Raw genomic sequence first — 25,200 nt, forward strand, 5'->3', positions numbered from 1 at the left:
CCCTCCCTCGGATGCAGCTCCCCATCTCCTCCCCATCCCACCTTCAAGACTCCGTCAGAAACCACTTCAATCTCTTTGCAGAGATTCCCGAGATGATTCCGCCAAGAAAAAGAGATCCGCGACGCGGAGGGGGGGAGGGCGGTAGCTGGACCCGACGCTGGTTGCATGTTAATGGGGGGTCGGGGACTGCGGTTCACCTCGCTTCGGCTACTGGGCAAATATTTCCGTCAGTTACCAAGCTGCCTTCCACGCTCCAGCTGCATTCCCGATCCTCGCCGGCCATAGAATGGCTTTGGGTCGACTTAGCAATGTAGGACCGCAAGCTTTGTGCTACCAAGGAAGCCCCATTGATTTGGTTTCATCTCAAGTACCTGAATGTTGCAATCGTCTGGATGGGGGAAAGGGGTTCAGAATATGCAGGGCATATTTCTCTCTCTCTCGATTGCAATATGTAGTAAGGCAGAACTACTTTGACTTGGGGGAGACCGAGGATCCCGTTTTGGATTGTAGAAAGCCAGCACCCAGCCACCCTCCCTCCTAAGAGAATGAAATATTTTGGGGAATATTAAAAAGGCAGGATAGAATATTTCCCCTAAAGGAGAAATGGGGGGGGGGGGAAATCTTAAGGGAGGCAGAAACCAATACCAGTCTCCCTGCCCCAGGCAGAAACGGCCAGCTTTTTCAGAAATGGAAATTTGGTAATCCATTCAGAAAGGCCAGGTCAGACAGAAACTCCAGATAAGCAATTACAGTAGGCAAGACAAGATTAGCTCAGACAAACACCTAGGATTTGCATTTCCCCTTTTGCCTATAGAGCCAGCAACAGTGGCTCCTATACTACCCCATAGAAATCAAAAAGGTATAATAATGAGAACTGCAGAAAAACAATTACTGCCAACCTGCCTTCCATTAAGGACATTCTACACTGCAAGAGTCAAAAAGAGGACCATGAAAATATTTAGACCCCTCGCATCCTGGACATAAATTGTTTCAACTCCTACCCTCAAAAAGACACTATAGAGTACTGCACACCAAGACAATTAGACACAAGAACTATTTTTTTCCCCAAATACCATCACTCTGCTAAACAAATAATTCCCTCGTCACTGTCAAACCATTCACTAAGGCTGCATTACTATTACTATTAGTCTTTTCATAGTTCCAATCCCATCTCCTCCCAGTTTTGACTGCAGGAACTGTAACTTTGTTGTTTGTATCCTTACTATTTATATTGATATTGTTTCGATTGCTTATTTGCGTGACCCATCAAATGTGCGTCTGTCAAAAGCACGCCGAGAAAACCGCGAGGTCGAAAGCGCTCCCACAAGACCGCCAACAAAACCACACCCACAAAAGCGTGATTATGGTTAAGGTAAGGGTTAGGGTTATTACGTTGTTTTCACGTTGTTTGTTGGTGGCGCGCTTTCATCGGCGCGCATTTATCGGCGCGCTTCTGTGTGCACGATTTTGACCTCGCTGTTTTCTCACCGCGGTTTTGTCGGTGCACTTGTGACGGGCACGCATTTGTCGGTGAACCCTTATTTGTACCCTATGACTATCATTAAGTGCTGTACCTTATGATTCTTGACGAATATATCTTGTCTTTTTACGTACACTGAAAGCATATGCACCAAAGACAAATTCCTTGTGTGTCCAATCACGCTTGGCCAATTAAGAATTCGATTGTATAACCCACCCGACTGTCAACTGCATTTTGTCAGCTGTCCCAGAACTGCACATGTGTACGTCTGTTGGTTCTGTTCACCAATAAACTATCTTTACAATCAGCCTCCATGTTATTCCCAGCTTGGAACTGGAACTGAAGTTTTCATCCAACAGGATCCCAGCATCGTCTAAAGATAGCATACATTTTGGGTTCAGAAAGAATAAGTTCAGACCCTGATTTCTTCAAGACTGGGTAAAAGAAATCTCTACAAGCCTAGAGAGCCACTGCCAATCCGGAGATACTACTATGGATGCTGTGTCTTCAGCAGCATCATTCCTGGCTTCAGGAGAGCAGGCCCAGGAGTATTGTATACAGCCTAAAGCAGTGATGGCTAACCTTTTACATCACTGCGTGCCGGAAATGGCATGCAAAACCCGTGACCCGTCAAAACTGCGCCCGACTAAGCCGCGCCCGATTAAACCGCGTCACTGACGTCATCAACAGGGCGACAACAACCAGTGCGGAGAAAAAAGGGCGCTTTAAATAGCGCTTTGAAAGCAAGCCGATTCAACTTAAGGTAAGGGTTAGGTTTAGGGTTAGCTTTAGGGTTAGGTTTAGGGTTAGGTTAAGGGTTAGGGTTAGGTTTAGGATTAGGGGGGTTAGGTTTAGGGGTTAATTTTAGGTTTAGCGTTTACAGCGTGCTTCTGTCTCCGCGCTGTTGTCGCCCTGTTGATGACGTCAGCTACACGGTTTAGTCGAGCGCGGTTTATTCGAGCGCGGTTTTGTGGTGGAACCTGCAAAACCATCCCGCCTGGACTGCACAGACTCACTGGCCTTTGCATGTGTCGCAGCACTGAAATCTGGCATACCGGCACCTGAACTTCCAGTTTCCAGCAAGGATACATGCCTGACGAACAGCTGGCCGGCATGCATGCATGTGATGGAAACCCGGAAGTTTGGGTGCCAGTGTGTGCATGCGTGCCAAAATGCTGCTCTTCTGGGTTTTGGCGCCCCCGTGCGCAAGACCATAAGCTGAACAGGATGCATGTGTGCACAGGAACATGGAAAAGGAGCCAGCGAGGCCACATGTCCCACGTGGGATGGCTGTGTGTGCCGCTTCCAGCACGCGTGCCATAGCTTCGCCATCACAGGCCTAAAGAAACAGATATTCTTTAGGCTGTATTCTGCCTCTTTCTCCTTACCTCTTGCTGTTTGCAGAAAGGCATTCTATGCAAGGAATTGGTCAGTTCTAATGGCATTACTGACAATGCTCTCACTAGGCAAAAATCAGACAAAATGATTGACTGTCAACTTTCAGAATTCTGAGTGGATCTTCTTTAATTGCTAAGACTGAGAAACGCTGTATTAGCATTTTAGGGTTTACTAGTTTTACAGTGTCAAAACAGATGCAGCCATTTCCTCTCTTGCCCATGGCACTATTCATGAAAATGCAAGGAAATGTCACTTCCTTCTATCTTTTCAGCTGCAGAGGTAGAAAGCATCTAATTCAAAGGCTCCCCACTTTCCCATGAGAACTATAGTACAAAACAACTCTTACATACCTTTGCATGATCGATTACAAGAAGAATTGAGACCCACAATAGCTTCAGGTATCATAATTCCTTCTGTTGAATTCTCTTGAACATAAAAGGAAAAAGCAGGCTGGTTTTGTACATTAATTCCCTGGGAAATATGCACATTAAAATGAAATAGGCTTCCTTTTTCTTGATCCCTCTACTTTCTTAGTAACAGAAATTGCACATTTTTATTTCTTGTAGAAATCCAGGAATGGGGAATTTCTTTCTATTAAAGGTAGAACATGAAAAGTTCTCATTCCAATGATACTACCTTCCTCATCTACTATTACCTAGCATCCTTGCCTGAGTTGTAAATAGATAGCATCCCCATAACTTTTTAAAATTAGGCCAAGCTACTACTGATTACAATAGCATCGAATTATAGAATCTTTAAAATGACAGTATATAACATTTGTGCCTTTACAATAATTTGGCATATCCTACAAATTCCAGCAATCCATCATCCACTTTTATTATAAACAGGATTTAGAAACCAACTTTTCCCATTTAATATGAAATCCTGGTTCCCAGTATATAGTTGTAACTAAGTATCACTAATATACTGGCTACACAGAACTGTAGTAAATGTTTAATAATGTGCTTTTAATAGTGCCAAATCTAATTAGGATACTTTGAAATTATTCGTGCATTGTTAAATGTGATTTACTTGCAACATGTTTCAGGAAGTTTTTTTAAAAATAACAGTTACAATATTTTTTCAAATGAAATGGATTCTTTAATGCAACCACTACTGTAAAAGGAAAGACAGATATTTGTTTCCAATACATGTATAAACTGCCTTTTTTGTTGTTGAAGCGCATTTCAGGTGCTATATCCATGTCAATAGCAAGAGCTGAAAGCAATGATAAATGTCATGAAACTGATGTCGCACATGAACTCTTTTTTTTCACAGTCTTCATGCCCCTATTACCAGGACAGTGAATCAACTTTTATTCTTCCTTTACATTTTTACAAATCAAAACCAATGTTTTCTCATTGATTTTCTTCCATCAGATAAGAAATTGGTTATTGGATAGGAAACCTCTTGGGTTTTGTGTTGCAGCAATGAAAAAATTGTCAACAGATCAGTAGGAAGCTGGGCAAACACATTGGAGATCCTTTTATTTTAACCACTGTCATAATTACTGATAAGATACTCTTGCAAACTGGTGTGAACTCTTATCAATTTAGACATTGCAGCTTTTTATTAACCAAATAAAACTCATTTGAAAACTATGGATGTTCAATGTTTTTCATAAAATTGATTTATAGATCTTTTCAGCATATTAGTATATTGGGCCCTCAATTTAGTTTTGAAGAGTTAAATCTGTTTAACCAAGTAAAGTTACAATTAATTGGTTAAATTTATTTTATCAGCGATACTTCATTTCAGTTTACTCTTATTTTAAAGATTGTACTTATATCTTTGATTCCACTTATGTATCCATTTAATCTTTCCTTGGTTTTTGATTCTATGTTTTCTATACTGAAATTCTATTAATCACTGGCCAATGAGTGTAATAAATCGATATGATTTGATTTCATACCACAAAGCCTGCTGAGGAAAAGATTGATCTTTATTGTGAATTAATCACATGTAAAAATTGAACTTAAGCGGAGGGCTATTAAAATTAATCCTTGACTGCAAGTTGCTATCTCCTGCCTTAAGACCTACCTAAAATCAATATGTCAGACAGCAGCATTCAAAACTGGCATTTACAATAGACGTGGGAATAAAGGAAGATAATATATTTGAATAGTAAACCATTTTCCATGGATCCAACTAAAATTCTATGTGTTTCAGAATACGTTGCCCTCATAGCTCACAAGGGGCTGCTACCTAAATATTTAAAATGCATGATGCTACATATTACCATATATGGTGGACTTGTAAAAAGGTAAAAGCATTTTGGATAAAAATATGGTGGATTATGCAAAATGTTCTTTAAAAAAGGATAAAGTTTACCCCTCAGTTATTCTTGTTAGGTATAACTACTGATTGTACTGTTATAGAGACTAACTTGATTTTGTATTTAATAACAGCAGCAAGACTGTTGGTGGCGCAATACTGGAAGAAGGAAGATTTGCCTACTATTCAAGAATGGACATTAAAAGTAACAAAACTAGCAGAGATGGCTAAAATATCAGCATATCTCAAGGATCATTCAAATGAGAGATATAAACTGGAGTGGAGAAGATGGATTGACTATATTCAAAATAAATACGGGACTAAGAAATTCCAGATAGTTTATGACTGAAGAAACAAGGAATGATATAATCTGTTTAGAGTTAGCCTAGCAAAGAGGAGTTAAAGCTCAAATGAAAGATGATACTAACTTTCTTTAAGTTTATTTTAGAACATCTTTGTTAAAGATTTATACCCTGTATCTGTTCTGGGAAGTCAGGGGGGGGGGAGGCCGGAGGGGGGGCTCGGGGGGGAGGTCATGGGGGGAGGTAAATATTTGCAAAAGTTTTTTTGTGTTCTAAAAATTTTCAATAAAAAAAAATATTTAAAATGCACACTACACAAATTCAACTCTTTCTCCTTTATTTGCATCTTTCAAATTGCTGGAACAACAAATGGGTCGTGGGAGGGAAATCCATCTCAACCTGATCACGAGCAGCACAAAGTCCCAAATACTTGAGTTATCGTAAACAGAACTAATCACAAGAACCACAAATAAATAAATACAATGGGGGAGAAAGCTATCTGGAATACAGCAGTGTGGATGCAAAAAGGAATCTCGGTAAAGCAAGGGGGGAGGGAAACATTCAACAAAAAAAACGAGAAAATGTACACCACTTTACATTACAAGATAAGGTTTCTGTCCACTAGAAATGTAAAGGGAATGGTTGTTTTCTTTGAGGAGATATAGCAAACTTCAGTGTAGATATTCTCAGCAGTGTGCAAAACACAGGATGTCCAGCTTTATCCACTATGGAAACAATACCTCTTATTTACTTACAGCTTGTCTCCAGGAATATTAGATTGAGGGGAGAAAAATAAGGGGAATTTGAATCAGGGAACGGCTATACAAGGTGAAGGTTCAGGACCAAGTAGAATTTAGTACATCCTGTTAGGGATTGGGATGATGACTGATGGAATAGGCAGAATAATGGTATACACAAGCTGGTCACTTTTTTCCCCAATAAAATGAGGTTCACGTGAACAAACAATTATTCTGTCTGGGGCACAGAGATGGTAGGCCCCTTGGGGTCATCAAACCGGTCCATAGTCTTGAGGCTCATGATCATGTGGAGGCCATAGGTGAAGATAGCGACAAGAAGCAGAGAAGTGAGCAAACCCATCCATATTCCAGGAGAAAAGAAACCGGCACAGTCACTAGCATCAGCAAATGTTTCATTTATCAGGTTGTGGCTTTGGATCTGCAAGGACAGAGAGCATTGTATTAGTGTTGCAGGCTGGTTTAAATCTCCTTATACCTTGCTACATTCCCAACAGGATCTTAAGAAATTCCATTACTACAGTGTTCTGACCCCCCTCCTCCGTCCAGGAACGAAAGCCAAAACCAACGTAAATGAGAATGTTTATTTTAATCAGTCCAGACTCTCCTTGGCTGCAAGCCACATAAACAAGGAGATAAGCACTCTGGCAGAAAGTCCTACAAAACTTGGCAGCAATGCAAACAAACTCTGGCAGCAATCCAGCCTGCCAGGCTTGTTTCTTGTTAATCCTTAACGCTGACTTCTGCATAAGGGCGTGGCACAAGCAGTCTCTTTTATAATCAGGAGAGGATCCTAATAAGCATCAGCTGAGCGTAATCATCTCCTATAATTACGCAGTTGTTCTTGCCGAGTAGCCCTTCGACTGCGTGCATCCCGAAACAACTCACAGGTGTTTTCTAGATCACTCCCTCTTGTCTCCTCCCCACTGATCCAAGCCTCCGGCGCCACCTGGTGGCCAACCAGTCTCTCCTCGCCCTGCTTGGAGTCGGCACCCTGTCCAGGGTCCTCCACCTCCTCCAGGGCCGACTCTAAGACCCCTCGGAGTCTGGCGGCAGCTCCAACGGCTCCTGTCGGGCCACAACACTACAGTATATAGAAACAGTTCTAGCCCAGTGCTGTTTACAATTGTCTTATCAGAAGTCAAAAGGATGTGGGAGGTTGGCCTTGATTCCTGGCTACCAATCAGAAAGCAACCAAAGCCCATTCTTCTCACAAATACCAAAAAGATTTATTAGAGTTGATACCAGCACATAATGAGACATTTCTGGAAAGGTGGGAACAGCTTGGCTTTACAAAAGACTAGGGATTTTCTGTCACTGTTTCAAGCCAGCTACGATGTATTTCCCCCACTTGGCGTACCTGAAATCTCATGATAGTCAGATCCCACTGGGTGGCATTTTTGGCGGGGTACAACATGCCCCCCAAAGATGGTTGACTGCTGACACAAGCACAGCTGAAGGAATAGTTGGTAGGGGCTGTGATTTGGGTAACATTGAAGACAGCAGGTGGGTCTCCAGGTCTGGCCAATTCCACAGTGTGGAGGACAAACCAGTCACGCTTAGAAATGGAATAACTGGCATTTGTCATTAGAAAACTGTGGGAAGAGAGAAAAAAATCGAAAGAGAGGAGGGGTAGAGAAGGAACAAAATAAGTAAAAATAGCCTGGATAGTTCTTTAAACCTTAGTTTAATAACCACTAGTAAACCTCTGGGTCAATGCTTGAATTAAACTAGCCCAAAGCTGCCTAGAAGTGGCAGGTTTCATATTTAATATAGATATCACATATATTGTTTTCATTAAAATACTTTTGTCTCCTAGTTTACATGGGATTTCTAAAAATGCCTTAAAATGTTCACCAAGCCTTAATACTGCTGCTAAAAGAGAAAGGATGAGCTGGCATCTTCTTGAGACTCAGGATCACATTGTGTGTGTGTGTGTGTGTGTGTGTGTGTGTGTGTACACAATATTGGCTCATATAAATGGATTGAACCAGGATGTTCTGCTTTTTCTCCATTTTTGTTGGAGGACACTTAATAGGAAGCTCCATGTTTTAAAAGTATTAAGTCTAGTTTAGTAAAGAGATTATTTCTATATATTGCCCCTTCAAAATTTTACTGTAGTAAAAAGAGAGAGCCGAGGTGGCGCAGTGGTTAGAGTGCAGTACTGCAGGCTACTTCAGCTGACTGCTAGTTCGGCGGTTCAAATCTCACCGGCTCAGGGTTGACTCAGCCTTCCATCCTTCCGAGGTGGGTAAAATGAGGACCCGGATTGTTGTTGGGGGGCAATATGCTGACTCTGTAAACCGCTTAGAGAGGGCTGAAAGCCCTATGAAGCGGTATATAAGTCTAACTGCTATTGCTATTGCTATAAAAGGACTTTTAAAGATGAAGACCTGAGCCAAGCTGAACTCTTAATGTCTACACACTTTTTCTTGGAAGTCACAGGGAGTGGATAAGAATAACTTAAGGCTCTCTTTGTCTATGAGGCTTCAGGGGCAACCCTGGAAAAACTACACACAAAATCTAAGGAACAAGAACTCCCGTTTTAGAATATTAACAAAAAGACCCAGTTGAGCCCTTCAATGCAAATTGTACCACAAGAAAGAATGTTTCATGCTTTAAAATGCCAGGCTTTAAACAATTTGTGTTTGCACGTGCACACACACACACGCACGTACACACACAATGGATCAATACTTTTCTTAAGAAAAATGTCAAAATTCAACCCTGCAGTAGATAGAGAACCACCTGGTGATTTAACTCCCAGATTGAAAAAGACAAGTAACAACTGGGAAAAATATATGCTGCTATAAGAACAGGATCTCAGAAACTGTGCCAACTTTACCTGATTGTTAATTGTTTCCCATTTACTTTTGGATATTTCAGTACCAATCTATGGAGAGAAAGCAGAGTTAGTTGTATTTATTTAACCATAAATAGGCGGCCTATAAATAAAATTAAACTTGAAACTTGAAGTGTTTACAGATTGACATGACAGCTTGAATGATTCAAAGGTGAATCTTGTTATTTGTAAAAGTGCACACAACTTGCTCTTCCAACTCCTAGCAGCCAGAAACCTTCCACCCCACCTATACATACATACAGCAGCTCATATTATCCCATCATTAAATTCCCCCCACCATCCTCACAGCCCTTGCCCCAACTTACTTAGAAGTATTGTGAGTCAATTTAGAGTCGGCCACATCAACCACAGCGCTGGGCCCAAAGGTTAAATTGGTTAGGTCAAACAGTGTGCTGTTGATGCTCACTGATAAATTGCTGGCCCAAAAGAGTATCTGTGGGGTCCCAGTTGACGGGTAACGAACAGGTACAAATGCTGTCTCCTTCTGAAGCAGCTGTCTCCCTAGCTTCTCTGGAGCCACATCCGAAACATCCCGGAGAACCTACAGGAGAATTTTCTCTTCTTCATATGCTATATCATACAACCAGTGTTTCCCAAGACAGTTTACAAACAGAATTATAATACCATATATTTTAAAAAATCCACCAAAAGTAGCAATAGCAGTTAGACTTATATACCGCTTCATAGGGCTTTCAGCCCTCTCTAAGCGGTTTACAGAGTCAGCATATCGCCCCCAACAATCTGGGTCCTCATTTCACCCACCTCGGAAGGATGGAAGGCTGAGTCAACCTTGAGCCGGTGAGATTTGAACCGCCGAACTGCAGCTAGCAGTCAGCTGAAGTGGCCTGCAGTACTGCACTCTAACCACTGCGCCACCTCGGCTCCTCAAAAGTCACTTTATCAGAGGAAAAAATAAAGGTGGAGACAATGCAATGGGGCAGAAAAGACAGACAAAAGATATCGCTCCCTCTCTTCTTTGCAGACAAGGAGATAGCTCCCTCTGCTCTCCAAAAAGTTGTTATCAAAGTATAAATTTTATAGCAGCGGCAAGGAACAAATTATCAAGTATTCAAGGAGCAATCACATTACTCCTACTGAACGTAAATGAATTCTTAAATTGATGTTGCTTAGCTTATTCACTCCTTATAGCATAGGTTCTGGAAGAGGTCAAAGAGGCCATGTGGGGCTCTCAGATACCGCAGAAATAATTGCTCTAGAGAACAAGATTAGTGCAATGGTTTAGGAGCCGGGCTAGAAACAGGAGACCATGTTCCCATCCGACTTTGGATCAGTCCCCCTCTCCCTCTCTCAGTCCAACCTCCTTCAGAGTTATTAGTGTGTGGAAAGCAAAAGGGAGCATTATGTAGCTTGAAATGCATATAATCAAGGCACAGTATAAAGCAGGTAAGCAGATAAATAACGTGGCACGACAAAACCGTGTTCGACTAAAGCGCGCCCGATTAAACCGCGTCGCTGACGTTATCAACAGGGCGATAACAGCGAGTGCAGAGAAAGAAGGGCGCTTTAAATAGCGCTTTGAAAGCAAGCTGATTCAAGTTAAGGGTTAGGATTAGGTTTAGCATTAGGTTAAGGGTTAGGTTTAGGGTTAGGTTAAGGGTTAGGGTTAGGTTTAGGATTAGGGTTAGGGGGGTTAGGTTTAGGTTTAGGGGTTAATTTTAGGTTTAGTGTTTACAGCGTGCTTTTTTCTCCGCGCTGTTGTCGCGCTGTGATGACGTCAGCTACGCGGTTTCGTCAAGCGCCCTTTAGTCGAACGCGGTTTTGTGGTGGAACCGATAAATAAATGCTCCCAGGTATCCACCCAGGAATCCATTTGCTGAAAATTGTGCTTTGGCAGAATCCAATTTAACTCAGTCTCTCCTACTGCTAGTTCTTATTAATATTTAAAAGAGTCTTAAAACCCTTTTTTGTTGTCCTCCTCCTCATTTCACCGTATTTCTGTGTACAATTTGATTATCACTACGTTTGACTTTTCTTTTAACGCTTGTAATGTGAGCCGTGCGCCTATTATTATCGAGCTGCCTCAGACTCAAAAGGCAGCCGATGGATGCGATTCAGACAACGATGTCTTCCCGGGAATTGGGGAGGAGAGCAAGCAGAGCAAATGCAAGGCAATCAGAAGGAGCGTGTACCCTGGAAGGCCGCAGAGCAGTCAGGATGGCTGTGTAGGGAATATCCTCTGACTGAAGGGTGCTCAGAACCTGCCCCAGGATCTCATCTGCAAGAAGACATTTTGTTAGAAGGCTAAAGCCCAGGCATGAATATCACCCCACAGCACTCGGCCCAAGAGCAAGCAGCACTTCTGGCTCCACCTGCATGCCTGTTCTTCAGTGGTGGGTTTCAAAAAAATTTCGAACCTACTCTGTGGGTGTGGCCTCCTTTGTGGGAGTGGCTTGCTGGCCATGTGACCTCGTGGGAGTGGCTTGCTGGCCATGTGTGTTATTTCTCTCTCTCTCTCTCCTTCCTTTTGTCTCTCTGTCCCTTTTTCCTTTTTTTCTTTCATCTCTCTCTCACTTTTTCTTTCTTTTTTTCTTTCTTCCTTTCTTTCTCTCTCTCTGTGTGAGTCTGTGTGTGTGTCTGTGTGTCAGTGGTGGGTTTCAAAAATTTTTGGAACCTCTTCTACAATTAAAATGAACATTCTACCTAGAATTTTATACCTGTTCCAGACAATCCCAATCAGATTGGGTAAGGACTTTTTTCAAGACTTAAACAAAATAGTTTTGAAGTTTATTTGGCAAGGGGAAAAAAGCTAGAATAAAACTTAAATTGTTACAAGATGCTAGAATTAGAGGAGGATTGGCTTACCTGATTGGGAGCTATACTACCAAGCAACAAACTTGAGATGGATTAAGGAGTGGATAACACTAAAAAATTCTAGACTATTGAATGTAGAAGGTCAAGATTTACTGTTGGGATGGCATGCTTTTTATGGTATAAGGGAACTAAAGCACATGGCTATTTTAGAAGACATTATATAAGGGAGGCTTTGTTATTAAACTGGGAAAAGGTTAAAAGATTACACGAATCTTTTACAGATTTGACGAACCGGTTCTACTGAACTGGTGCGAACTGGCAGGAACCCACCTCTGCTGTTCTTTACCTCCCTGCTTCACATAAGGCTGCCTGTCGGGCCTGCAGTCATATTCCTTTTAGGATTTTTGGCCTGCCACTCACACTCACACTCACACACTCTCCCTCTCTCTCCCTCTCTCTCTCTCTTTACTATGCTGTTTCATTAGTGGGGTAATTGGGAGGGGGAATAGTAAGGAGTAGAATTGTAGAATGTTTTGTTGTCAAAATAGAACATTCCTTTCTAGAAGCCCAAGGTCATCCTTTGTCTCCGCACATCTGCACCTGACCGGAACTAGATGGGTGGAAATGCCAGCGTGGCAGAGGAAGATTGGACCCTGCGATGGATTTGTGGGTGTGGAGACAATCATGAACTTTCAACTGGGTGGGAACCCCAGGAAGTTTTCAGATTCAGGTTTCCCACAGATTGTACCAACATGTCTCTCTTATTAAATTGGAACTTTGAGGAAAGCTCTGCCTTGGACTCTGATTTAATTCTGGATGATATTTGGAACGCTGCTGTCAGTGAGAACTTGCCTTGAGACTGTCTTTTGCATAAGCCAGTCTTGTACAGCAAAAAGCAAGCCACTTTAAGACTGCCACACAGCAGGCTACTGCAAACACAGACAGTCCTTCACTTGCAATCATTAGGATCACAGTTTCTGTTGCTAAGCAAGAGGGCGGTTAAGTGAATAGCAATAGCAGTTAGACTTATATACCGCTTCATAGGGCTTTCAGCCCTCTCTAAGCGGTTTACAGAGTCAGCATATTGCCCCCAACAACAATCCGTGTCCTCATTTTACCCACCTCGGAAGGATGGAAGGCTGAGTCAACCCTGAGCCGGTGAGATTTGAACAGCCGAACTGCAGAATTGCAGTCAGCTGAAGTAGCCTGCAGTGCTGCATTTAACCACTGCGCCACCTCAGCTCTTATGTCCCATTTTATAATCTGTTGTGCCACAGTTGGTAAGCAAATCACCGCAGCTGTTATGTGAATGACGTGCTTGTTAAGTGAATCGGGCTTCCCCACTGACTCTGCTTGTTGGAAGCCAGACGAGAAATCGCAAATGTGGATCACATGACCCCCAAGATGCTGCAACCATTGTCATTACATGCCGGTTGCCAAGCGCCTGAATTGTGATCATGTACTGTGGGGGGATGCTGTGACGGTCATAAGCCTGAGGATGAGTTCTAAGTCACTTTTTGAACTCTGAACCCTCGCTAAACAAATGGCTGTAGGTCAAGAATATTTGTACGAGCTGGTCTTAAAACCAGAATCCCACCCCAGGAAATTTCAAGCAGATCAGCTTTGCAGGCCCCACCCGAAATGCAACTGGAAGCCATTCTTCCACAGAGGGGTTAAGGTTTTCAAGGTGTTGCTTACCATTGCTGGTCAAAACTTCCTTCGGGGCCATAAGACTAGAGCTGGAGAAGAAAGGGGGAGGGAGGGAGAGGAAGAGAGAGATTACAGCTTGTTAACGAAAACGTCTCCGGTCTCCCTTTGTGTGAATCTGGATTCTTCCATTTTACAGGTAGTTCTCTGTTCTGACCCCCCCTCTTCACACACCAAAGCACGCCGAGACAAAGATACTTCAAGGATTTATTAACACACAGACTAGCCCTTGGCAGCAATCCAGCACAGTCCAGACCTTGGCAGCAATCCAGCACAGACTAGACGTTGGCAGCGATTCAGCACAGACTAACCTTGGCAGCAATCCAGCCTGCCAAGCTAGCCACGAGAGTTCTCCAGCTCTAGTGAATACATTGACTCTTGCAACAAGCGTGTGCACAATCATTCCTTTTATAGTCTTGAGAGGAGCCTCATTACCACCAGCTGAGTGCAATTATCTCCTGTAACTGCGTAACTGTTCCTTACGCCTATTAGCTCTCCGTTGCTGGGCATCCAAGACCAACTCCCTTGTCTCCTCCCCACTGCTCCAATGCGTGACGTCAGAATCACACTCCCTTGTCTCCTCCCCACTGGTCCAAGGCTCAGGCGCCTCCTGGTGGCCAACCAGCCTCTCTGCGCCCTGCTCGGAGTCGGAACCCTGTCCAGGGTCCTCCACATCCTCCAGAGCCGACTCATAGGGCCCCTCGCTGTCGGAGTCTGGTGGCAGCTCCAACGGCTCCTGCTGGGCCACAACAGTTCTCTATTTAGAACATTTCATTTAGTGACTGTTCAAAGTTACGATGGCCCTGAAAAAAGTCACTTAGGACCATTTTGCAGCAAAATGGTCATTGCAGCATCCCCATGGTCACGTGATCTACATTTGGATGCTTGACCACTCTCATATTTATGAGGGTTGCAGTATCTCGGGGTCCTTTCTGACAAGCAGAATCAATGGGGAAGCTGGGTTCACTTAACAACAATACAATACAATACAATACAATAGCAGAGTTGGAAGGGACCTTGGAGATCTTCTAGTCCAACCCCCTGCCTAGGCAGGAAACCTGATACCATTTCAGACAAATGCCTATCCAACATCTTCTTAAAGCCTTCCAGTGTTGGGGCATTCACAACTTCTGGAGGCAACTTCTGTTCCACTGATTAATTGTTCCAACTGTCAGGGAATTTCTCCTCAGTTCTAAGTTGCTTCTCTCCTTGATTAGTTTCCACCCATTGCTTCTTGTCTTGCCCTCAGGTGCTTTGGAGACTATTTTGATTCCCTCTTCTTTGTGGCAACCCCTACCACTTTGTGGTAACGGTGTTACCAATTTAACCCAACTGCAGTGATTTGCTTAACAAATGTGGCAAAACAGTTGTAATATGGGGCAAAACTCACCAAACACATGTATCATTTAGCAACATAAATTTTGGGCTCAATTGTGTAAGTTGAGGACTGTAGTTATCAATGATACTCTACTGTAGTTGGAGAGAGAAAGTTTAGCCTAGATTTCCAGGAGCTGTATTGCTTCCTCATATAGAAGGGAGTCCAGATCACCCTTCTGTCTGCAGTGGAGAATGATTGAATGGTTCCACCACAAAAGCGCGTAGGACAAAATCGCACTCGACAAAAGCGCGCTGTGACGTCATCACAGCGCGACGAAAAAGATCGAAAAATGTAAAAATAAAGCGAAAACCTTACCCTAAGCCCCCCAAACCTAACCCTAAACCTAACCCTAAACCTAACCCTAAACCTAACCCTAAACCTAACCGTTAAAGTAACGAAAAACCTAACGCTAACCCTTATCCTAACCCTAACGCTAACGCTCTAAAGCTAACCCTAACCCTTAACCTAACCCTAACCCTAACCCTTACCTTTATGTGAATCAGCTTGCTTTAATTTAATTTTTATTAATTTTTATTTGAATTTTTCGATCTTTTTCGTCGCGCTGTGATGACGTCAAAGGCGCGATTTTGTCGATCGCGCTTTTGCCGTCCGCGCTTTTGACGGGTCACGGATTGAATAACCTGAAGGAAGCATAAGATGCATATGCCTCCTGATAAGTATGGGTAAGAAGGCAAAGGGGAAAGTACAAAAGGTGAAATACCAAGACAGGCCACACAGAGTGGAAATAGGAACTGCAGAGTGAGTTGAGAGAAGTTGACTTCGAGGGAAAGGAATACCAAAAGCTGGATACACATGAGCAAGAAACGGTAAAACAGATTATCTGAATGTTAACATGTAATGATCAATAGGAAGCGGTTGCTCATGCAAAGGATTGGAAAACTGATTGGGGGGGGGGGGAGATATGAGAGAGCCAGTCAAGAAATTACACAGCCCTGAGATAGAGGAAGGATGAGAAACAAACTACCAAAATAATTTAGGCTTGGGTTAGTGTTGTGGCCCGGCAGGAGCCGTTGGCGCTGCCACCAGACTCCAACCGCGAGGGGTCTTATGAGTCGGCCCTGGAGGAGGTGGAGGACCCTGGACGGGGTGCCGACTCCCAGCAGGGCGAGGAGAGACTGGTTGGCCACCAGGTGGCGGCGGAGCCTTGGATTAGAGGGAGTGTTCTGGAAAACACTTGTGAGTTGTTTCGGGATGCACGCCGTCGAAGGAGATGATTACGTTTAGCTGATGCTTATTAAGGTCCTCTCCTGATTATAAAAGAGACTGCTTGGGCCACGCCCTTTTGCAGAAGTCAACATTCACGATTCAGAGAAACCAACTTGGAGAAGTGGTTTGCTGAGAGCGCTTGTTTAAACCAACTTGGAGAAGTGGTTTGCTGAGAGATCTTGTTTAAACCAACTTGGAGAAGTGGTTTGCTGAGAGATCTTGTTTAAACCAACTTGGAGAAGTGGTTTGCTGTGAGAGCTTGTTTCCTACAAGTTTTGTAGGACTTGCTGCCAGAGTGCTTATCTCTTTGTTTATTTTGGGCTTGCAGCCAACGAGAGTCTGGACTGATTAAAAGTATTTTTATTTACATTGGTTTTGGCGTTCGTTCCTGGACGGAGAAGGGGGAGGGGGGGTCAGAACAGGTTAGTATAAGATGGAACAGAGAAAAACTTGAACAAGCTTTCAAGTATGCCAAGTCAAGAAACAGGCAAGGCAGGGATTCCAGAATTAATCTCTATTGGATAAGAACAAACCCCTGAAAGCTCTCTCCAACAATCAAGATGGGGTTATTTTGAGCTCATTTCTCCTGATTTCCTTTTTTTTCCAGGAGTGGGTAACCTTATTCTTACTCTCTCATGCCTTCCCCAAAGAGATCAATGCGTTCCTTTATCACTTACAGCCCTGCGGATGCACCCTGCAATATCTGTGTGTGCATTTGCACAAGAGGGAGGATATTACAGTAACAAAACAACAAAAAAAGGACCACAAGACTGAATACCTACCCAGTGGTATAAGGCAGTCGCACCATCAGTAAGGCAGGAAGGCTGGCATTGAGTCGCAGCTCCTGCAAGGTGTTCTGGTCCACGTGAAGAGGTGAAACGCCCAGTTTGGCCTTCAAAAAGGCTGGCACGGCCCCAGCTGCAAACCAGTCGACAGAAGGAAGCACCAAGGAAGAGGAAGCTGTCCCTAAGGCATTCTGATGGGGAGGAACGAAATAGTCAGCTCTATGCGCAACAGGGTTTCCCAAATTATGTTGTTAATAAAAGGATGGATGCTTTTTTCATTATCTTGAACTGCCACGGTGCATCTTTTACTGCTCCAATATTTTGCTTTTTCAGAGCTACTGGCCGCATCGCAATCTAACACATGGCCAGGGTTTTCTTTAATATTCATCGTTCTAGTCTAATATTTCAGCATTACAGGTTACAATGAATCCACAAAGGAGACCTGTTGTGGCCCAGCAAGAGCCGTTGGAGCTGCCACCAGACTCCGACAGCGAGGGACCCTATGAGTCGGCTATGGAGGATGTGGAGGACCGTGGACAGGGCTGCAACTCCGAGCAGGGTGCAGAGAGACTGGTTGGCCACCAGGAGGCGCCTGAGCCTTGGACCAGTGGAGAGGAGACAAGGGAGAGTGATCCAGAAGCCAGCAGTGAGTTGTTCCTGGATGCCCGGCACCAAAGAGCTAATAGGCGTCAGGAACAGTTGGGCAAGTACAGGAGGTAATTGCACTCAGCTGGTGGTCATTAGGCTCCTCTCCAGACTATAAAAAGACTGCTTGTGCACACGCCCCTTTTGCAGAAGTCAACACAGGAACTAATGTGAGTTTGGAATTATGAGCTTGGCAGGCTGGATTGCTGCCACGGCTTATCTGTGCTGGTTTGCTTCCAAGGACCTGTCTGTCTGTTAATTAAATGCCGTAACTTATCTTTGGCTCGGAGTGTGTGTTGGTGTGGGACGAGGGGGGTCAGAACAGAGACCTATCTCCTGGATTCAAAGTCATGACCAAACTTTGGGGATTTGGCAACAGGGCCACATTTATAGCCATCTGCAGCATCCCAAGCTCTCATGATCTCATTTTATGATGGTTTTGCCCCAAACTGGCAATTACTTCTGGGTTTTGTCAAAACTGCACCATAGCAAATAATGGGTTCACTTAATGACCACGTTTATGACTGCCACATAAAAGGTCATAAAATTAGGTTGGTTAAGTGACCATGGGCAGGCTCCCTTGTGGTCAAAACTCAAGGACTATGTGTATCATAGATAATTCTAAAATACATATTTTTCCTAGAACTTAAGATATAAATGGAGATTAATGGTCAGGGACGAAATGCAGCCTTCCCCAAATTCAATACAGCTCCCATAGCCCGTTTTTCATTTGTTACCAAGATCTGGTAAGAAATCACATCAATCATTTTCAGTGACCAACTGTCTATAAACAGCTTATTGTTCCATTAAAGGATTAGGGTTAGGAAAAGAAGGGATAAAGGAAATGTTTAGAACCTTTTAAAACTTCCATTTGTAATTTTACAGACTGAGATAAATAGCATTGGTGTTAAAGTACAAGGCTTTCATTTTTCATTGTATATTCCAGCTTATTTATGCAAACTCATACATGGAAAATTGTTGATTATTTTTACATGATTTTGAATTTCATACATAGGAAAACGGAACAGTAGATAGGAAGCAGCCCCTTATTGGCCCTAAATCTGAACATCTCCCCTTTTTAAGGGACATGAAGAGACCTTTATCCATTCACTAGGCTGAATATATAATTAGATGTTAAGACTATAGCTAGAATTCAAATTAAATCTGAATGTTATTTCTTTTCCTTCCTAGAAGCTCAAGACTGCTAGGGAAAGTTTTCTCTCTCTCCAATTAACATTTTCTCACAGACATCATTTGTTGCAAGATTAGCTTGAGAGAGTTTGCAAGCTATATAATTGAGAGAGAATATGAACGCAGTTCTCAGGAGACCCTGATCAAACATACTTAAAATAAAACACACTAGCGATCCTTCTGCTTTTTTTATTAAACAAAACCCCCAAACGGTTTTTTTCCCCTTTTTCCTTTTATTTAATACAGTGGAATGACCTATTTTTTTGGCTTCCAGTCCCTCGCTGCCACATGTTTAAGAAACAAGAAGCCATTCTAGCCTATAATACAAACCAAAAAAAGGAAAAGAAAAGAAATTGTAACTGCACACAATGGAAATGTTAATTCCGTGACTGTATTTTAAGATCCTCTTTTTACTACTTTTTGGAAGCAGTAGAGGAAAAACACTCATAATGAAACTCAATTCAAGGAGCTCCACTCAGACTTCAGATGCAAAGGCTAAACCTCCATCCTGAAATAATTAAACAAATGCATTGTATCCAAAGAAGTACAGCTAATGTAGTCAAATATATGTTAATTTTCAAGTTGATTTTATCTCACTCATGAGATTTATGACACTTCGCAAATGGAATAATTAGCATAACTTGATGTAATTTAAGATTTAACAGACATCCAGGAGCAATGGATCCCCCTTCCCCCCAAACAGTAAGATCTCTCTCTCTCTTTCGCTCTGTATACACCTATGCATATACAAACACGTATATATCTTGATGCACATTAAATAACATGCGCAGTAAGAGAAATAGGAGATGCAGCATAATTTATAACTCTCCATTATTTTTGCTCACCTCCAGATTGGGGAAGGCGCTATCTGGCTTATTTCCAAATACTCCGCCATACGCTGTGAAATCCTCAACGCTAAGCTGTAAGGGAAGACAAATGGTTTTAAACCTCTCTCTGAACAACCGGGCTTTGCGAGCAGCATTTTTAACATTTTATATTTTGACAAGAGGTCGCCTTGACTTTAGTTCAAACCTACAGAACAGATCAAAAGGAAAAAAACGGGCAAAAGGAGGTTTCAACAGAAGCTGCTGCTCCAGTTTAAGGAGAACATGCGTTAGTATTTTCTTATCATGTTACATGGGAAGGAGAAGAGAAATACCCCACCCTACAGCACTGGCCAACAAAGATCCTGATAAATGTAGTGAAGAAGAAGTGATCAAATGTCACAAGGTTCCCAGCAAACATGACTAAGCTAAAGAAGCTTCCTTTTATTGCCATGTGCTCTCTCAAGAAACAGGAAGCTCCCCCCCCCCACACACACACTGAATCCCCCAAAGAACCAAAATCAGTAAACAGACAATGAAATATATTTGTTGTTGTTAGTTGCGAAGTTGTGTCCGACCCATCGTGACCCCATGGACAACGTTCCTCCGGATCTTCCTGTCCTCTACCCTCTTCTGGAGTCCATTTAAGCTCACGCCGGCTGCTTCGGTGACTCCACCCAGCCACCTCGTTCTCTGTCGTCCCCTTCTTCTTTTGCGCTCCATCTCTATTTCCAAAAGACTTTTCTACTCCCATAGGTTATGATAGGTAGGATTTAGGAGTCTACATGAACAGGCCAGCGTTCAACCACTGACATAAATACAATGAAGAAGCCTGTCACCATAACTTACTTTCTCCTGAAGGAACAGCAATACATTGTGGGGGCCACCGTCTACTGCAGAGTCCAGTAAAGATGCCAGCTGAGCTTCTGTTACCACATGGCCTTCATGTGGAGCTGCCAAGGGGGACCACAAGGAGCTGTGCTCACAAGACGGAGGGGGGAAAAGTCAAAAAGAGAAAAAAAACTACCTCCCTGCGACCCATTAGATCGCATAGATTAGGCCTCCTCCGAGTTCCATCTGCCAGGCAGTGCCGACTGGCAACTACACGGAGGAGAGCCTTTTCAGTAGTAGCTCCGACCCTTTGGAACGATCTCCCCGTGGAGATTCGTACCCTCACCACCGTCCAGGCCTTCCGCACAGCCCTCAAGATCTGGCTAGCCCGTCAGGCCTGGGGACAAAGATAATTGCCCCCTCCCGAATGATGAATGGATGTTGCTTATTATTTTACTCTATGTATTGTGTGTGTCTATTGTTTGTATACCCCCTCCCCTCATTTTATGTAAGCCGCCCTGAGTCCCCTCAGGGAAAAGGGTGGCCTATAAGTATTAATAAATACTCAAGTACTCTTTTCTTTCACATGAGCTTTTATCTTTCTCTTCCAATATCACACAGTCTTTTCCAGCCTGCTGTATACTGGATTTCAACTTCCAAACAAATCTCACAGGCAGCTTCTACTGGCTGGATGTTAGAAGCACTGATGTTCAACACGTTCAGATGACACCAGTTTAGGGAACGAGGCTGACATAGATAGTACATTTCAATTCAATTTCAATTTCAATGGATTTGTATGCCGCCCAATCCCGAAGGACTCCGGGCGGCTTACATAAAAACAGTTAAAAAAATATTAAAAGAATTTAAAATACAAGACAAAACGAATTAAAAAAGGACACAACATGCACTCGATCTTAATGGGGCTGAAGCTCAATCAAAGATCAGCAGCCCCAGGCCTGCCGGAACAGCCAGGTCTTAACAGACTTTCGGAAGGCCGAGAGTGGGGGGGGGGGTCCGGATCTCAGGGGGTAGATCGTTCCATAGGGCCGGGGCAGCTACAGAGAAGGCTCTCCCCCGAGGAGCCGCCAGACGACATTGTGCAGTCGACGGCACCCGGAGAAGGCCCACCCTGTGAGATCTTATTGGGCGCTGGGAGGTATGTTGCAGGAGGCGGTCACAGAGATATCCAGGTCCTAGGCCATGTAGGGCTTTAAAGGTGATAACCAGCACCTTGAAGCATGTTCGGAGACCGATAGGAAGCCAGTGCAGCTCACAGAGGATAGGTATAACATGGGTGTATCTAGGTACACCCAGTATCGCTCGCACGGCTGCATTCTGGACCAATTGTAGTCTCCGAACACTTTTCAAGGGCAGCCCCATGTAGAGCGCATTAAAATGAGCATTTCGCCCATCACAAGCCAAAAGGAAAGGCTCTGTGAGCTTTTTATGTTCAATACTTGGCAACCAGCTCAGTTTCTGCAACTGAGAATATCAACTAGCTTAATGCCACCTGCAATTCCATATCTGCTCATTGAAAAAATTCCTCTAGTTTGAGTTGCAACAGTAAGTTGAGAAGGCTTATCAGCCATGATAAAAGACCGAAATAATAAGTTACTATATCTTTTATGTACAGCCAAGTTTTATTCTAAGAAGTAAGTCTTTTTGAGGGGCAAAAAAAATCTCATGCCACATTATATGCTAGAAATTCTCACAGAATTTCTAACATATAATGGCACCTAAGTTTGTCAAAGTCTCAAAAATATTATTTAAGATTATTGAAGTAGAGGAGTAAGTAGAAACCCCATCATATCACCTGGTTGATTTATGTTTATGTTTGCATTAGCTCTTTTAAATATGTCCATTTACTAATTGCGATTGGTCACAATACAATTATATCTCACAAGGCAAGGACAACAATAACGCCAAGGGAAATATAATCAAATGTGGTGTTTTTTTTTAAAAAAAAGAAGAGGAAATTATGAAGACTGTAGATTCTGCTTGATTTATCAAAATGAAAATTATGAAAGGAGAATGGAAAAATCAATGTGGGAAATCTTCTATACCTAAAAACTGCTGGAAACAAACTCTTCTAAGGGTGTGGAATATCCTTTTCCTGTACATTGTAATACAGATGCAAAACGTCCTATAGCTCTTGAAGTCCTCCTTGAACAATCAAACTTTATTGATTACTTTCGGGGGGAAAAGACATTATATGTAAATCAAATACTCTGCCCATGCGGTGTCAGAAATGTCACATTGGGAAGCTGAGCTCAAAGCAGAGAGTTTATTGACTTCTTTTTTTTCTCTTATTTTTTTTTCTCTTTTACCTTTTTCTTTTTTCTTTTAACTTTTAACTTACTTGGTTTTAATATACTCCAGACTGTGTTTGATAAAAAGCTATACCGGGTACGGGATCTGGGAAGTCGGAAGGGGGGAAGGGAGGGGGGATCATAGGGGGGAGGGGGGAAATATAGTTTATGTCAATTTTTAAAACAACAAGAATGCACTTGTATACTGTTGATTTTTTTTTCTTTTTTTTTCTTTTAATTTTAGTATAAAATAAGAAGCCGAATACATCGTTGAATAGTAGAAATACACCGAAGTGAGGAGTAGAGGGAAAGAAGAGGGAGGGCTAGAGAGGGAGCGAGAGGGGAATGGAAGGAGTGTGAGATGGAAGGGAGGGGGAGAAAGGAAAGAAGGGGAGGGGAAGTAGAAGAGGGGAATGCTGAAGGGGAGAAAGGAAAGTTGGAGGGGGGAGAAAGAAAGGGTGTATGGAGGGTTGAAGCGCTATGTTGGTTTTGTATTTTGGAATAAGAGTTGTGTTTATTGCTTAATGTGATATGGCCTCAATCATGCACAGTATATGTGATTGTATAAAATGAAAAATGAAAATGAATAAAACATTTTAAAACAAGAAATGTCACATTGGCACTTTGGACCGAAGACCTAAGTTATAAACAATACTTTTGGCCAAAGTTACAGTCTCCTTGGGAGAAACTATTAATATCACAAAAACTAAGCTATTCATTACCTCAGTTCCCCTTAACAACACTAGCACCTCTAGAACCATTTTTCACCTTATACTAAAACACACACACACATCTCAAGAGCTCCAAGATCCGAAGCACCCTGCAGATCAAACAGACGGTTGTATTTCACAATATTCTTCCAGGGCCATATAGCAAAAGGGAGAGATTTCTTATTGTTCCCACAAATAGTAATCCCCGCTTTTGCACCCCAAATTAGACTCAGAGACCCGTTTCACTCACAACCCTGAGAATAGCTAAGGACCGAAATCATCTGCGACCGTGAGACCCTCTGGTAGGTTCCCCAGAATTGCACATGCAGTATAATTGCAGCAAAATCAAGACTCGTCTCCAGACAGTGTTCAAGGAGGATACGAATACATGCAATTTGCAGCACGGGTGGTTTGCATCTCGGGACCTTTAAAGGTTTAAAATATCCGTCACGTGTGGATAAAGGGAGCAAGAATAAAAGACTCGGGTCTTATATCCACGCAAAGCAATCTCAAACCCTCCATCCCCCGTGACCGCAATTACCCGCGTCGGCTATTTCAGAGTCCCGCATACCTGTGACTCGACCAAGCGATCAAGGGCACCTGTCCCGTATGCGCGGCCACCAGCCCCAAGCTCAGCAGCAAAGCCCCAGCGACCCACCGCAACGCCATCTTCCTTCCTGTTCCCTTCCCCGACGCTTCTTCTCCTGCTTTCCCGGCGTCGCTGCAGCCAATCACAACCCGGAAGGCAGTTTCCGGCTTTAGGGAACTATCCATTTAGAGGACGAGGCGGGACCTTCAAGAGCCAATGGGGGTTTCCTTTTGGCCGCCTGATACTTCCTTTCCCGGGATGGGGAAATCTCTTCCCAGTTTCAGCCAGACTTGATTTTGACTGTTTATAAAGCCCGTTATCTCTTTGAAGCAACTTTGGGTCAGGCGGGGTGATATACTTTATTCATTAAACATGAAACTCAGTCAACTGAACATTCAAAAATGCATCACAAATACCATTGACTGGTGCTAATGGTTGATACAGGTTGCTGCCAGGATCCTAAGTATCAACAAAATACCTTCTTAAGATGTACAATTACATCATCATAATCATCATTATATACTTTATTCATTAAACATGAAACTCAGTCAACTGAACATTTAAAAATGTATCACAAATATCTTTGACTGGCTCTGCAGGTTGCTGCCAGCATCTTAGGTATCAACCAAGTATCAGTTTTTTGCAGTTCCACTGGTGATGATGACGATGAAGATTATGTATTATTCATTAAACATGAAACTCAGTCAACTGAACATCTAAAAGTCTACCACAAATATCATTGACTGGCGCTGATGGTTGATACGGGTTGCTGCCAGCATCCTAGGTATCGATCAAGTATCTTCTTAAAATGTTCCGAGCTGGTGTTATTGCAGGAAGTTGCAATTTCTTAATGTACTTTATACAATTCTTGGACATGGTACCAAATGCTCCGATGACAATGGGTATCACTGTCACATGTTCCATCCATAATCACATAGTTTCGATGGCCAGGTCGTGATATTTCGTGATTTTTTTCCAGTTCTTTTTCTTCGACTCTGGCGTCTCCTGGTACAGCAATATCAATAAATTGTACACTTTGGTTGTTATTATTATTAACTTTTATTCACTAAACATGAAACTCAAGTCAACTGATCATTCAAAAATGCATCACAAATACCATTGACTGGTGCTAATGGTTGATACAGGTTGCTGCCAGGATC

General features: G+C 42.9%; 1 protein-coding gene across 1 annotated transcript; it reads right to left on the bottom strand.

The window, feature by feature from the left end:
* Positions 1-5,774: 5,774 nt before the first annotated feature.
* ATP6AP1 (ATPase H+ transporting accessory protein 1) lies at positions 5,775-24,225 on the bottom strand. Its single transcript, XM_087710850.1, has 10 exons — positions 24,023-24,225; positions 20,451-20,577; positions 19,623-19,697; positions 16,939-17,132; positions 13,543-13,583; positions 11,223-11,308; positions 9,378-9,613; positions 9,055-9,102; positions 7,570-7,804; positions 5,775-6,630 (listed from the first exon to the last, which is right to left on the bottom strand). The coding sequence occupies exons 1-10, from the start codon at positions 24,223-24,225 to the stop codon at positions 6,421-6,423; spliced, it is 1,455 nt and encodes a 484-aa protein (XP_087566976.1). The 3' UTR covers positions 5,775-6,420.
* Between the last annotated feature and the right edge of the window lie 975 nt (positions 24,226-25,200).

Source organism: Thamnophis sirtalis, unplaced genomic scaffold (genome assembly GCF_051295495.1).
Source record: "Thamnophis sirtalis isolate CommonGarterSnake01/CBP01778 unplaced genomic scaffold, rThaSir2_p1.2 scaffold_3, whole genome shotgun sequence".
Classification (NCBI taxonomy): Eukaryota; Metazoa; Chordata; class Lepidosauria; order Squamata; family Natricidae; genus Thamnophis; species Thamnophis sirtalis.